At 42.6% G+C, this 15,011-nt stretch overlaps 1 protein-coding gene across 1 annotated transcript in view; it reads right to left on the reverse strand.

Annotated features, from left to right (window-relative positions):
- Nucleotides 1–2,287: 2,287 nt before the first annotated feature.
- Nucleotides 2,288–15,011, reverse strand: part of LOC117512896 — a 77,687-nt gene continuing 64,963 nt past the window's right edge. The window contains exons 6-7 of the mRNA XM_034173129.1: nucleotides 7,946–8,244; nucleotides 2,288–3,201 (exon numbers count right to left, since the gene is read on the reverse strand). Of these exons, the coding sequence (XP_034029020.1) occupies nucleotides 3,103–3,201; nucleotides 7,946–8,244 (398 nt within the window). The 3' untranslated portion in view covers nucleotides 2,288–3,102. The remainder of the gene's footprint in view (nucleotides 3,202–7,945; nucleotides 8,245–15,011) is intronic.

The raw sequence follows: 15,011 nt of genomic DNA on the forward strand, positions 1-15,011 counted from the left end.
GTCTTTAAGGTCTAGGGCCCTCACGTACAAAGACCTGCGTGGATGTCCTACTGAAACATGGTGTAAGCACAAAAATATCCATATGTATCAAAGTGTGTGTACACATTTATCTAAGCATGTTCTGTTTGTACATCTCATTGAACGTGGAATTGAGCGCACATGCAGACGTACAAAACCCCTCCCTTTCCACACCCCTATTTAAATATGCAAATCCATGTAAATTAGCCCTGTGAGCTGGGATTCCCCTCCATCAGATCAGTCAACATGAACACAGAAAAGAAATACCACGTGTGAGGTACTGACGATGTGGAGACACACAGGGATAGTTTATTTTGTTCCCTGTCAAACGGGATAAATATGAAACTGGAAAAATGTTAGTGGAAGCGTGTGTGTGTGAGGTCATAAATGCTGTGGGCTCAGAGCAGCGCACACACACACTGAAGTAAAAAAAAAAACAGATGCGCTGCAACTGACAGTGTTTGACATTCACAACTTTACACTGTCTGAGCAGTGGGTCACCCTTTTGAGTCTGGTCTTCTTCAGGTTTCTTCCTCAAATGATCAAAGGGAGTTTTTCCTTACCACTGTCACCTGTGTGCTTGCTCTAGGGGTTGGTGAGGTTAGACCTTACTTGTGTGAAGTGCCTTGAGGCAGCTTTGTTGTGATTTGGCACTAAACTAAATAAATTGAAATTGAACTACACGTTTATTGACAAATACTGAACACAGGGGGACAATCAGGGGCCTATTAAGAATCTGTAGCTGTAGTTTCACCATCAAGAAAAAGAAAAAAAATTCATAATAACAAAAAACACATTTGCATGTGCACATGCACAAATGTGCCTGCGATGTTTTTTATTTGGACACAAATGATTACACTAATAAACTATTTACTCACCAAATAGCCACCCATTGCACACTGTGCCTGTTAGGAATTGAGTTTTTATTTCTTGGCTTTGATGTTTTTTTCAGTTATTTTCTGTTTTGTTTATTCTCTTGTTGGAGTTTTTCCTCTTTGGGTCTGTCTGTCACTTTTTCTCTTGTCTGTCTCTGCTGGCTCTTGGTGGTGGGTGTTTCCCTCTCTCTGGCCACACCCTCATTCTGGTGTATTCCATGCACACCTGCTCTCAATCTGCACCTCATCACCTGGGTGTATTTAAGCTCCTCATTTTGCTTTACTCCCTCGCCAGATTGATGCGCCTAGTGCCTTCTCTCCAGCTCTGTATCTTGTTCTCTCTTTCTGCCTGCTTCATGTGTTTTTTGACCACCTGCTTGTATCCTCGACCACACCTTTGCCTGATGTTCCTAGTTTTCTGTGTACCGGACCCCGTTTCCGGTTTCAGTAAACTGTTTTTACATACAGAGCCAGTTGTCTGAGTCCTGCATTTGTGTCCAGCCTGAACCATCACCCAGACCTGATAGATCAATCTGGCCAACAATGGACACAGCAGACTCGACATCTTTCCAGCTTACAGTACACCAACATAGTGGGCAGCTTGCCAATCAACATGGTTCGGCTTGCCGCTCTAAGCACTGGGTTAAGCGAGCTAGCACAACGTCAAGATGCTTTTATGTCCACAGTGAGTACTCTTATGGAACAACTCCTGTCGAAGCTCGACTCTCAGGCCAGCCCGGACCAAGCTAGAGGTAGCACCAGTCTCTCTCCACCTAGAACGCCAACCGCCCTCCCGGCTCCCGTACTTGATGCCGCCATTTGCACTCAGCTGTCCCGACCGGAACGTTTCTCCAAAGAGACTGGAGATGTTCAACCATTTATCGCACAGTGTAAACTGCACTTCGAACTAATGTCACCTATGTTTCCGTCCGATAGGACGAAGACAGCATACATGATTTCGCACTTGTCTGGCCGGGCTGCATCGTGGGCCACAGGGGAATGGAGCCAGTCACCATCTTGCTCCTCCCTCCAAGCATTCACTACAGCTCTCCAGAAGGTGTTCCAGCAAACCTCTCCAGGACGCGAGGCGGCGCGCTCCCTTAGTTCTGAGGTTGAAGCAGGACACTCGCCGGGTGGCAGATTACGCCGTGGACTTCCGCATTCTTGCCACCAAGAGCGAGTGGAATCCAGCCGCCCTCCATGACGTCTTCTTCCAAGGGCTGGCCGCCGACGTCCAGGACAAGCTGATCACTGCCGAACTTCCTGAAGATTTGGACAAGATGATCGCCCTGTTGCAGTCATGTGGGACATGTTGACGCTGTGAAAACTGGATTCTCTGATCTGAACATCACTTGTTATTGCAAAACATTTACATCAAGAAAAGACAACATGCATCTGAGGTACAATGACTAAAAGATTTAATCTACAAGCTTTCTGTGAAACCAGCAACATGATAAATACAACACAGTCTCTGCCCCTTTTCCCTGACAGGTGATACTCTACGCCCCAAAACACACAATGAAAGTGAAAAAAAAAGCCTCACTTTGCTGCTGTACTGCTTCATCTCACCTCAGAGAACGTCACCTGTTAACGAGCCACAAATCCTCAGCACCTCATGGCTGTGCACCTGGTGCACTGTAAAGGGACGCGCTCTGATTGGTTGATACATTTGAAGCGCAAAACTCCCCTGACTAATAGAGACTGTAAACACGACTCGTCTGCACCCAGCACACCCGTCTGCATTCAGCACACCCGGCTGCACTCAGCACACCAGTCTGCACGCAGCACACCCGTCTGCACTCAGCACACCGATCTGCACCCAGCACACCAGTCTGCACGCAGCACACCCGTCTGCACCCAGCACACGCGGTTGCAAAGCAGCAAAATTTAACTGAAACTCTTTCACCATTTTAAATTGTAAAGTATCATGTGATATCTGCCCTCTGGTGGCCACTAAAACAAATGTTCCAGTTCTCAAAGAAATGATGACCGTGTGAATGAATTTATCATTAAGTTGACAAGCAAAAATCTGCGCTGTGTGTGTGTGTGTGTGTGTGTGTGTGTGAGACCGGGGGGGGGGGTTGCCACATACAGACTGTACACTTGTACGCTGTGATCATTATAGTTTGATACACTGATTAAGAGGTATTTAAATCACTTCAAAACCAACTGATCTATTTTTCTCTTGGAACTGACACAGTCAAAATGATCATGTGCAAAGTTCTTCAGAAATATCCTTTTTGGCAACAATGTCTTCAAAAACTTTGGTTGCCTCTTCACATTCCAAATTCTTCAGTCTTCCTGGAATCTGCAAAAGAAATAACAGAAACAGGGGAAGGGTCGGAGGTCTTGTAGCAACAGATGACCACACACATGGGCCAACAGAACGAAGCCCTCCTTGTCTTTTCTATAAAAAAAATAAATGTTATTTTTGATACTGTTAAACATCTTTAGAACAGTGTTTTACACTTTGTTACCACAACAGCATTAAATCATCAGAACAAAATCATGGGTCTAAAATGCATCTGGAGCAGCTTGCTCTGCATTGTGTTTTTGACTCCTCCCACTCACTACCCTCAGGTCGCAAACTCACAATCTCCAGCATGGGAAGCTGGTGCTATGTCAAGTCAGCTGAAACCCGGGTCTGGCCTGAGAACCCTTTGGCTGTTGGGGGACTGAAGCCCATTGACAATCACATGCACAGCGCCCCCTGCTGGCCTCCATCACACATCAAAGTGTGATGAGAGGAACAAATGTCTTCTGTTTCACAGCGTGATACGACACCAACTAATGAGGGTGATGTTATTCTTATTACGAGTCACTTAGTGGGAACTCTGACACTCAGCCGACCTGCTCATTACAGCATCTCTCTCCTGGAGACTGAAGAGGTCAGGAGGTCATAATGATGAGGAGAGAGGTCATAATGTGGCGACTAGACAGTTAAGTTGCTCTCACTGGGTATGCTGACGAAACTTGTAACTTCCACTAAATACACGTGTGTGTTCAACCCGATACCAACAAAACTGTTTAAGGACCTGTGGCCCACTCTTGGGCGGACTGTGCTGGAAATGATTCATCTTTAACTTCTGGATCTGTTCCTAAATGTTTCAAATCTGCAGTGATTAAACCATTACTTAAGAAATCTAGTCTTGACCCTAGTGTATTGAAAAACTATCGGCCAATATCAAATCTATCATTTTGCTCTAAAATTCTGGAAAAAGTGGTGTCACAGCAGCTCATGGATTATTTTACTGAGAATAATCTCTTTGAGCCACTGTAGTCTGCTTTTAGAAAATATCATTCCACAGAGACGGCTCTCACTAAAGTGGTGAATGATCTTCTGCTTGCAATGGATTTGGACACCACTACAGTTTGATGGAATATATCCTAAATGTGTTTAAATATGCATTAACCATTTGTGCTTTTTTCCCCATTCAGAATCATCCTATTATTCTTTATCTTTTATTGAGCCAAGAATATATTGTTACATTTGAGTGTGTTCTAATGTTTGGAAGTGATCATTTATATATTAATAGAGCTTGTTGCTGTTATAGAATATATGACTCATATGCTCATAGTGATCAATATTTATCAATGCTGATTAAACATGTAATAAATAGCTAAGGTTAATTACACAATATATAAATGTTTACATACTTTTTGAAACATATGTTTGAATGCTTTTGAATTGTGTACTGTGTGTACCAAATTAAAGGTATGTTATATTTATGATTACATTTGCTTTTTCTTTAAGATTTGCTTTTACTTCAAGTATTATTTTAGTTTCTAAGCATGCTGTTATAAAGATGATTTACTTATATAAGTGTTATAAATGTGATGTGTCCCTTTTTCACTGAGGCCCAGAAAGATACATTGAGAAACATCCACATGTTGCAAACAGTATATGGAACAGGATGCCAGTACCGACCACAAACAGTCAGATAAGGAGACTAAACTTAATACACGGGTATGATTAGACTTGTTTGTCAGAATGTTGTGCAATTTTGAGATGTGCAGATATTCTTGTGGTATAACCGTGTGATTAGACTTGCTGACAGTCCTTCAGTTAGCAGCTTTCTGGCCCAAAAGGATTTCCTATCAGTTTAGGTACAAGTGTCACTGGAGACCCCTGAATTATCCAAGAGATTCTGGTGCTGTTAGTTCTTCGTGCTGCATTTGATGCCGTGGATCATCATATTCTACTCGATAGGCTGGAAAATCATTTTGGGATTACAGTAGGGCTGCAGCTATCAATTTTGTAATAAAGTATTCTAACGATTATTCTTGCGATTAATCGAGTAATCGGATAAAAAGTACTTTTGCATTTTTAAACATCAATAGTCCAGGGCTCTTCCTAAGCAATGGCACAATGTCCCTGTGCCAAAGTCTTGACATTTTGCTGAAATGGGGATGGGATGTGGCTTTCTGTTCAGTTTTTTTCCCCAACTTGTAAAATGTAACCATTTTGAGTTGTTTTTTTTTAAGCCTTGCAGTTACTGTTTTTCTTTTTTTTTTTTTAAGTTGCCGTGTTTGTGAAGTATTGTGTGTTGCCCAAAAAATCAAAACACTTAGTGTGAGTCTGAACAGCAGTCAGCTTCGACTGTGGGTACCCGGCCGTCGGGTCAATAGTCACTCACCACGTCGAGCAGACCGTGTGTTTTTTAATAATAGACAAACACACTGCTTCGCTTTAAATGCGCAGTAAGTCTATTTCAGATGATCAGTGTGGACGCTCTTTCTCTTAAAAGGCTTTATTTTACTCTGTGTCGCGTTGGAAAGCGGTAGCTTTAAGGGCTAAATTATTAGCTGTTACACGGCCTGAGCACATGCTCTAGTCTTCTGTTGTTTTTCTGGGGACATTACAGTGCCTCACACAGGCCTGGTATATGTACTACAATGTTTAAATGAGGCTTTGAGGCACAGAATTTGCCTCAATCATTTTTTGTATTCGAGTTATTCGAGTAATCATTTCAGCCCTAGATTACTGGGAGTGCCCTTGCATGGTTGACATCATACCTGACCGTTGTACAATAACAATACCTCTAACCTTAGTGATATGAAATTTGGGGGGTCACAGGGGTCTGTCTTAGGCCTCCTGCTTTTCTCCCTTTATATAGCACCCCTTGGGCACATATTGCAGCGTTTTGGGATTACCTTTCATTTCTACGCTGATAACACGCAGTTGTTGATAACTGCTAACCACATCAAGACTTTAGAGGATTGCCTTGCTTCAGTGAAAAACTGGATTCAAGCAATTTCTTACTTTTAAATTTGGAGAAGACTGAAATGATGGTTCTTGGTCCAGTGAGACATCAGCATCAATTTGACCAGCTAACTCTTAGCCTAGGTTTGTGTGTCATTCATCACACTGACAAAGTGAGGAACTTTGGGGTAATTTTTGACCTTTGACCTCCACATTACAGATATTACAAGGACTGCTTTCTTTCAACTGCAAAATATAGCGAAGATTCGTCCCCTGCTGTCTACATCTGATGCTGAGACCCTGATCCATGTGTTTGGATTGATCTCTGTATGGAGATGAAACAGTCAGATTCTGTACAGACTTTCAAGTCCAGACTTAAGACACATCTATTCTCCCTCTCGTATGATTAACATACCAGTGTAGTATGAAACTGTGCTTCCTCTCCTTTTAACTCATTTTATTAGCAACAGATCACGTCTCTGCCTCACTACATCTACAGTTGTGATCAAAAATTTACATCCCCCTGTTCTTAATACCGTGTGTTGAGGAAAGCCACCAAGACACCCAGACAACCCAAAAGAAGTTTGAGGCTTCTGTGGCTGTGATTGGAGAAATTGTACACAGTGCAAGCTTTGCATTTTGTATGAACAGTTATCCAGCTTCATAATGAAGTGGTACAGAGGAGGATTTTCTTAAAAAGAAGACCTGAAAGTTTAGCTACAAATTGCCAGAACGTACATCTGAGATGCAAGCCTAGATCTGATCTGTTTTGGTAAAAGAATATCCTTCTCCACTCAACAACACTATGAAGCTAAGAGAGGTGATGGGTTGTTTCTGTTGTCATTATGATTTGAAAAGAGTAAACATAGTTGTTTGACAATAAATGGCTTCACCCAACCACTAACCATGAGTGGAAAGTTAAGTTCTTGTGTTATCGTTCATATTCTCTGAAAAAAATGGCCAAGAAATCAAATATTCTGCCAGGGTATATAAACATCTGTGCACAACTGTAAATTCTGGGTCTGTTAGTGAAGCTCAGTTCTTGCTGCCAGTGGCCACCTTAGTAATCTCTCTGCTTCCCTGTTGATTTATTGCTGGTGAATTAATGTTTTAGGTGCAGTTATATCCAGCCGACTCATTCTGCTCTTTTTCTCTCTGTCCGAGGCACTGACAACACTAATGCTGGATCCAGGTTCTGCACCCCAAGCTGCCGAACTGACCTTGGGATGCCCTGCCTGTTGCACCAGCAACTGGCGGTCATACCTCTGGAACCTACCGGTGCTGGAAACCTATGAATTAGAGACCCAAGATTGATTCGGTTTTAGTTTCAGTCAAGGACTGTTTTCTTCTGTTTGTAAAGAAACTCTTGTTCAATCTGTAAAAATCTTGTAACTGTTAGAATGGCCTTAGCAGTGAGACACCCCTCTGAGTCTGAGGGAGTTTTTTCTTACCACTGTCTCCTGTGTTTTTGTTCAGGGGAGTTTGTGAGGTTAGACCTTACTCATGTGAACCACCTGGAGGCGGCATTGTTGTGATTTGGCGCTCTGTAAATAAAATGAATTGAAACTGAATAGAATTGAACATTGCCAATTGTCGCTAAACATTGCTAAATATCACTATGACAAAGGTAAATCCTTATTTCCAACAACAAAGTTGGTGAATTCAAAAAACAGTGTTTATCAGCATTCACCACTCCTTGAGATGCTAGCCTTAGTTAAGTTGCTAATTTACCAGTTAAGACAAAACCACAACATTAATTTTACCTCATCACAGAATTTGATCACCGTGCAAAATGTGCCAAATGCTAAACAAACAAACAAAGAAGGGTTTCCTTTGGCTTCAGTCATACCTGGTTACACACAGCTTTTCCATATCGTACAAATGTGGCGAAGTGCTCGCAGTTGAGAGTGAACAGTCGGTACGGCAGCTTCTCATCCAGAAGGGCGTCACGGCGCCGTTTCATAGCTTCTGGTGGTGATGGCGTGAAGGCGTGTCGATTGTTACTGATCAAGATGTGGGTTCCTGTCGGGACATTTACCTCCCCAAGAGGCATCCTGCGGATTCTGGTTGCTCCGAGAAAAAGGTCTCCACATACAGAGGCGATGGACTGCACGTGATTACGTACGGTGCCTATCAGCTGGCCCTCCTCTGAAGACAAGAACACTTTATTTGCAGGATGAACTCTTTGAAAAATCAAAAGCCATTCCCTAATGGCAAATACGCTTTTCCATCTACATCATCTACAAAGCACTTTACAATAATGCCTCACATTCACCCCGATACAAGTCGCCCACTACACACCGGGAGCAACTAGGGGATTAATGACCTTTTCCGGTCAGGCTGGGAATTGAACCAAGGATCCTCTGGTCTTAAGCCCAACACTTTAACCACTAGACCATCACCTCCCACTAATCCTGCTGTAGCATCATTCATATTCTTCATGAGCTGTCTCTAGCTCCAACTTCATCCTCTGAACTCTCCGACCAAAACCCTGGATTTAACTTTGAAAGGACAGAGATCGGCTGGTGTCTACTGGTATCGGCTAAGTATCCTGTCTTTTTCTTCTGATGTTGCTCATCTTCCTACAGCACTGTACAAGGTTCATTCTGACTGCACACCCCAGAATTAAAAAGAATTAAAAAGCTTACAATTGTGTTGGTAGCATGGCCCAAGCAGAGGGTCACCCCTTTGAGTCTGGTCTGCTTGAGGTTTCTTCCTCAAATCATCAGAGGGAGTTTTTTTTTTTTTAACAATGTTGCCTGTGTTCTTGCTCTGGGGGTTGATAAGGTTAGACCTTACTTGTGTGAAATGCCTTGAGGCAGCTTTGTTGTGATTTGGTGCTATATAAATTAAATACATTGAAATTGAAAATTACTGTCATTGTCTTAACAAACCACTACCAGGCCTGGTCTGTGCAGTGGATCACAGGCTCTGATCCAGCAAAAACAAAACGAAAGCTGCTGTGATCATAGTGTGACCAACATTTACTGTGAAGTATTATTCAATACTATTCATGTATTCATTCATTTTCTAAACCATGTAGTCCAGTTAAGGGTCACAGTGGGTGATGGAGCCTACCCCAGTGGACACTGGGCTTGGTGTTTACTGTCAACAGGCTGCCAGTCTACCACAGGGCTTATTCAGTACTATGAGAAACTTAATTATTGGAAAGACTGTGGCAGTAAATTGCTGATAGAGTCAAAATTTAAATGCAGAATTATTGAAGATGGATTCATTGCAGGTGTTTCCAAGGCTGGCCCCTCAGGGAACAATCTGGGCATTGTCCCAAGGATGGGACAATGCCGAAAAGGGATTAACAAGGAGAATATTCTAGGGGCCCATGAATGACAGGGGCCCAGAGAGGCCTGGAATACAATTATAATACTGACAAACTAATAAACAGTAATAAACTTACAATCACACATATAGTTTAGTTACAATGTAGTGGTAAGTTTATTTGTTTTGGAAACATTTCTCAATGCCCACCCCCCTCTGTATTTATGTCAAATGGTTCAGTCCACCTGCTCCATCACACACCTGCAGAAACCTTTCACAAAAGTGAGAGGAGAAGCAGACAACAGGCTGCCTCAGAGCTCAGACAGGAAAAAAGAAAAGAAAAAGCTCAGACAGGAGGAAGAAGCGAAGGATCAACAGTATATACCCAGTTCTTTCATAGGCAAGGTGGGTCTGTGATGGAAAGTTCTGGAATGTTAGCCTCCTACCAAGTAATTCTCAAATCATGTTTTTCTTTTCACAAATTATGGGAATGATAGTCAAAAATATAATTAAAATGCATAGTTTTATGTAAAACAGTATCAAAATTTTCCGCCACCCCAGCGGTCGGCTTTGTGCTGGAGCTCAGTAACATTTCTTTTCACGGGTCCAAAATCCCTGGCAGTGCCCCTGCCTGGACCAGTGTCTAGTGTACCTAGTGGAGTGGGAGGTATACGCCCACTCTTGAAAAAGAATTTTTAAATCTCAATGAGTTTTTTTTTTACCTGGTTAAATAAAGGACGTGCGCGATGCATTCATAATACACCCGTAATACTGCCGTGATAATCGCAATGTGTCGGATCCGTTTCCTCACTACATGCATTATACAACCATGATTGTTCATCATATATTTGCTATACATTATTCATATATCCATAATTCATACTGGGACATTTGTCATTTTTTGCCATTTTTTGTTGCGGATGGCAACGAATGCCAGTAATTTGTGTACTCAATTCATGCACAATTAATCCTCTCCCCAGTGGGACCGGGCCCTTAGTTAAGTTTTAGCTGCAAGCATCTGTCTTTCTAAAATTGCACGCATATGTGGCGAAGTGGAGTCGAATTTAGTGTTAGCCGCTAACATGCTAACTGACGAAATAGGAAAAAGTGGATCAATTCACTCGCACAGGTCGATGCCAATCAAGCGAATAAGGATTAACGGCCGACAATGACGAGTTGGTGACGTCAGCAGATTGCTGCAGACAAGAAGGAAAAAACACGCAACTGTTTTATCAAGCCTTGACAATGTAAACAAGTCAAATAATTACCTTTTTAGACTGCTCAAAATGCTTTCTGCAGCTTGTTAGCCGTTCACGTGTGCACGCGAGTGAACGGCCCAGCTGCAGCTTCCTCTGTGATTCAGGAGGTGAATAGAGCCGTTTAACAGCCAATTTGCAGAATAAAATGATTAATCCGCCACAAAATAATTATTTACGCAGCATCCAGCGCAGAGTGAGTGGCAGCCGGTAGAACAAAGAACGGCGTCCAGCTGTGAACACAGCGCATCTGATTCGCATCAGCCGCAAATCAGATGCAAATCAGACATAATAAAAACGCTTTATTCGTGACCAATCTATATGCAGTCGCTACAACTTATTTTAGTTCATGATGTGGACATGATGGGCACGCAAAATATCCATTTTACACACTGTCCCAGTCTGCTGCTAAGCCACAAATCCCTGTCAGTTGCGTGTTTTTTTCCTTCTTGTCTGCAGCTGTTACAGTATTTATTCCTGTTTATAACAGATTTACCTTCTTGTTAAAATCGTTCAGACGAGCTGCGCTCTGATGCGATCCGCTGACGTCACCACTCGCCCTGTTCACTACTTGTTTACTCGAGTCAACTTGTCCAAGTCCAGCAATTGCTCCAGAGGCTGTCCTGTTGGTGTGAATAGTGATGCCGACGGCACGAGTGCACTTCTTTTATGATCGCAATGCAGATGCCGTGCACGCACAACACGTGCGCGATGCATTCATAATACACCCGTAATACTGCCGTGATAATTGCAATGCATCGGATCCGTTTCCTCACTACATGCGTTATACAACCATGATTGTTCATCATAGATTTGCTATACATTATTAATATATCCATAATTCATACTGGGACATTTGTCATTTTTGGCCATTTTTTGTTGCAGACGGCAACGAATGCCAGTAATTTGTGTACTCAATTCATGCACAATTAATCCTCTCCCCAGTGGGACCAGGCCCTTAGTTAAGTTTTAGCTGTAAGCATCTGTCTTTCTAAAATTGCACGCGTATGTGGCGAAGTGGAGTCGAATTTAGTGTTAGCCGCTAACATGCTAACTGACGAAATAGGAAAAAGTGGATCAATTCACTCACACAGGTCAATGCCGATCAAGCGAATAGAGATTAACGGACGACAATGACAAGTTGGCTTGCTGATTGTTAAGGTTGGGTTATGTCAGAAATACCTCACACAGTAACTAAGACGGCCCTGGTTGCTGAAAACAAGAAGAGCCCTATCTTCAATTATTCAATGGGCAACTTTAGCACAGGCAGATGGTCTATTTGGAAGATAGGATGATAGCAAGCAACCTTGCTGTAGGAGGAAACAAACAACAAAAATCTGCTAGTGCCGCATAGGGTTGGGTATTGAGAATCGGTTCTTTTTGGGTATCGTTAAGAAATGATTTGATCCACCGATATCAATAGTCTTTTTGCTTAATGATTCCCTTATCAGTTCTTCAGAGCAGCTGTTGTTTTTGAGGGTGTTTGTCGGGAAAATTATCATTTCTCTACATTGATCATTTCTCTGCAGACCCTGCAGCGGCTCTGTAATCAACCGTTTCTCCAGAGCGACTCCACTTTGAAGCGTGAACCAATGAAGCAATGCTTCAATCTGCTGGCTCGATGGTTCTTTGATTTGCTGCACTTCAGAAGCAGCAAGTCCGCTTCTTAACACCTCTCAAAGCCATTAAAATATGTCCATCGTGAGTCACTTTGTGCAGATTAAAGTCACTAACTGGGACTCTTGTCTTGTTCCAGTCAAGAAACGAGAATCGTCCTCCGTTCCTTTGGCTGCGTGGCTCTCTGCCGAGATAGAGTCCAGTCGGAATTAATAACTTCAAAATGAATTGCTGCTTTAAATAAAATGGCACCTCTTTCCAAACGCTGTAATACAGACAATAAACTACAACTGACTAAAATTTTTTTTTTTCCTCCCAAAATGAGACATCCTGCATTCTTTATGAATTACATCCTGATGTGCAGCAGAGCCAGCTGCAAGAGTTCAGCTCAGATGTATGGAAAGACATTCATGCCAATAATGTCTGAAAGGAAATGCTTTTGACATAAACTACAGATTTTGTTTATTTCTATTTATGTCCGGAGATGAAGGATCCAGCGACCAATTTCACATTTATTTACTTTATGTTGTGGGCTGGGGTGTTTGGCTGGCTTTGTTTTTGTTTTCTGTTTCTCCCTCCAGGTGGTATGCGTTCAGGACTGAGTGGCTGACGTGTGGCTGAGTATTAGGGCCTCACCCTGAACACCTGAGGCTTGTTATCACGTGCAGGTCATCAGGACTCACAGCTGTGGTGTATCTGTCTTGATCAGAGCTTGCTGCACTTAAACCTTGAATGCACAGTGTGTGATTGCCAGAGACTCGACCTTGTGAGCAGACGTGTGAGATCGACGTCAGGAGAACAATCTCACCATTACGGACGCAGAGACCGCTCCAGGTTTGATGCCACAGTCTGTGAAGGAGGATTGGGTGAGGTCTCACGCTCTTCAGCACACTTCCTGAGGTAATTTGGTTTTGGTGACTTTTATGAAGTAATGACAGTGGATTTGGTGTCCCTCACACCTTGTTATATTGAGCTGTTACGCTATGCTAATCGCCTAATCAGCTTCTGCTGCAGTGGAGATTTGAACTGAGTTGTTCCGTGCCTGCAGGGTGAGAAGCTGAGTTATATTAAAGCCAGGAAGTGTTTGCTGATTGTGTGCACCTTTGAGCTGTCTCTCTCTGTGTGGAGAGTGTTGGACTCACCTCATGATTTCTTCCTTCGCAGACTCGGTTTGTCGCGGCCGCCTGGGGGGTGTCGGCGGTGTCCCTGGGTCCGAACTGCTGTGGCTCCAGACCGTTTGCACTGCTGAGAGCGCGCCGTGTTTCCACCTCACCAGACCGCGGACTTTTTGGGTTGTTTATCACTCCACTCACTATTATGTTTATTAAATTCTGTTACCTTTTGAACCGTGCTCTGCTTATTTTATGCTGGGTCCTGTCAAACGCTGGGTCGGTGCTCCGACCGCGTCCGACACATAACACTTTAAGACTCAATAAAGTTGTTGACATAGAAAACCTTTAAAGCCTACTTTTAGTACACAGAAAATTCACAAGCGCTATTGATAAGGGAATCGATAAGGAATCAGATCGATAAGCGGAATCGATAATGGCATCAATATGAATAAAATCTTATCAATACCCATCCCTAGTGCCGCGGTAGAATACACTCATTTCTTGAGCAGACTTAAATACCAAAAGACTTTAATACAGATAGGATCACCAAAAATGGACGGGAAAAGTGGTAAGAGCCTGGAATCACATTGCAGCCAGAGACTACATTAACGCTATACCATCACACAACAATAACAAACCTGATTTAAACAAAAAACACCCACCGGTGGTGACTGATCAACAGGGGGCAGCCCCTGCAGTGGGCCTGGAGCTATACCACATAGATTTAGATTTCCTAGTTTATTCCGCCCTTTTAAGCAGAACACTAATGATTCGTTTTGGAAATAACCGACTGAACATAAACAGGAAGTTGTCAGGCAAAACCATCGTCTGCGGTCCAGATAAGGAATAATGCTCAGTTTGTCAAATGCACTATGTCCACCGTGACATGAGATACTAGTTTGATCTTTAATTAATTTCATTATGAAGTTAAGAGACTTATGGAAGTGAGACTTCTAATTGAATCATTAAATGAACAGTGAGATATTTATCACAAAGCCTTCAGGCAATCACAAATCATTTTCTTTTTTCAGAGATTTTTGTTATTCCTCCCACATCATTTATATAGTACAAATTTAAAGTTCTATCATTATTATTTATTTATTTATTTCAGCTTTATTTAGCCAGCGGACAATCCTTTGACAGTTTGTTGCTGCACCCGGATGCTGTGGTGGACGGCACTGCACGCTCTCTCTGGCTCCAGGACAACATAATACAGAAAAATGAAAACATCGACATCAAACTTGTAAGCGTTTTGTCCGGCTTACTTCTGTGTGTAACTGATACGAAATTTGTCTTGGACTCCAAGAGCTGCACAAATAAATAAAGCTGTCATGGCATAATTACATAACTCATGCATATTGCACATAATACACATACCCCTATTGCACAGCCGTCTCACACAGATGGTTAAAAGCAAAATGCTGACAATATATTGGGGAGGTGATGGTCTAGTGGTTAAGGCGTTGAGCATGAGACCAGAAGATCCCTGGTTCAAATCCCAGCCTGACTGGAAAATCACTAAGGGCCCTTGGGCAAGGCCTTTAATCCCCTATTGCAATAAGTACATTGATGGATCGCTACTGTCACCTACTGCCCAGTAGATGGCCAGTGTTTATTTGCCCTATTGAGATATCCCATAATTCTTTGCACACCA

Source organism: Thalassophryne amazonica, chromosome 6 (genome assembly GCF_902500255.1).
Source record: "Thalassophryne amazonica chromosome 6, fThaAma1.1, whole genome shotgun sequence".
Taxonomy (NCBI): Eukaryota; Metazoa; Chordata; class Actinopteri; order Batrachoidiformes; family Batrachoididae; genus Thalassophryne; species Thalassophryne amazonica.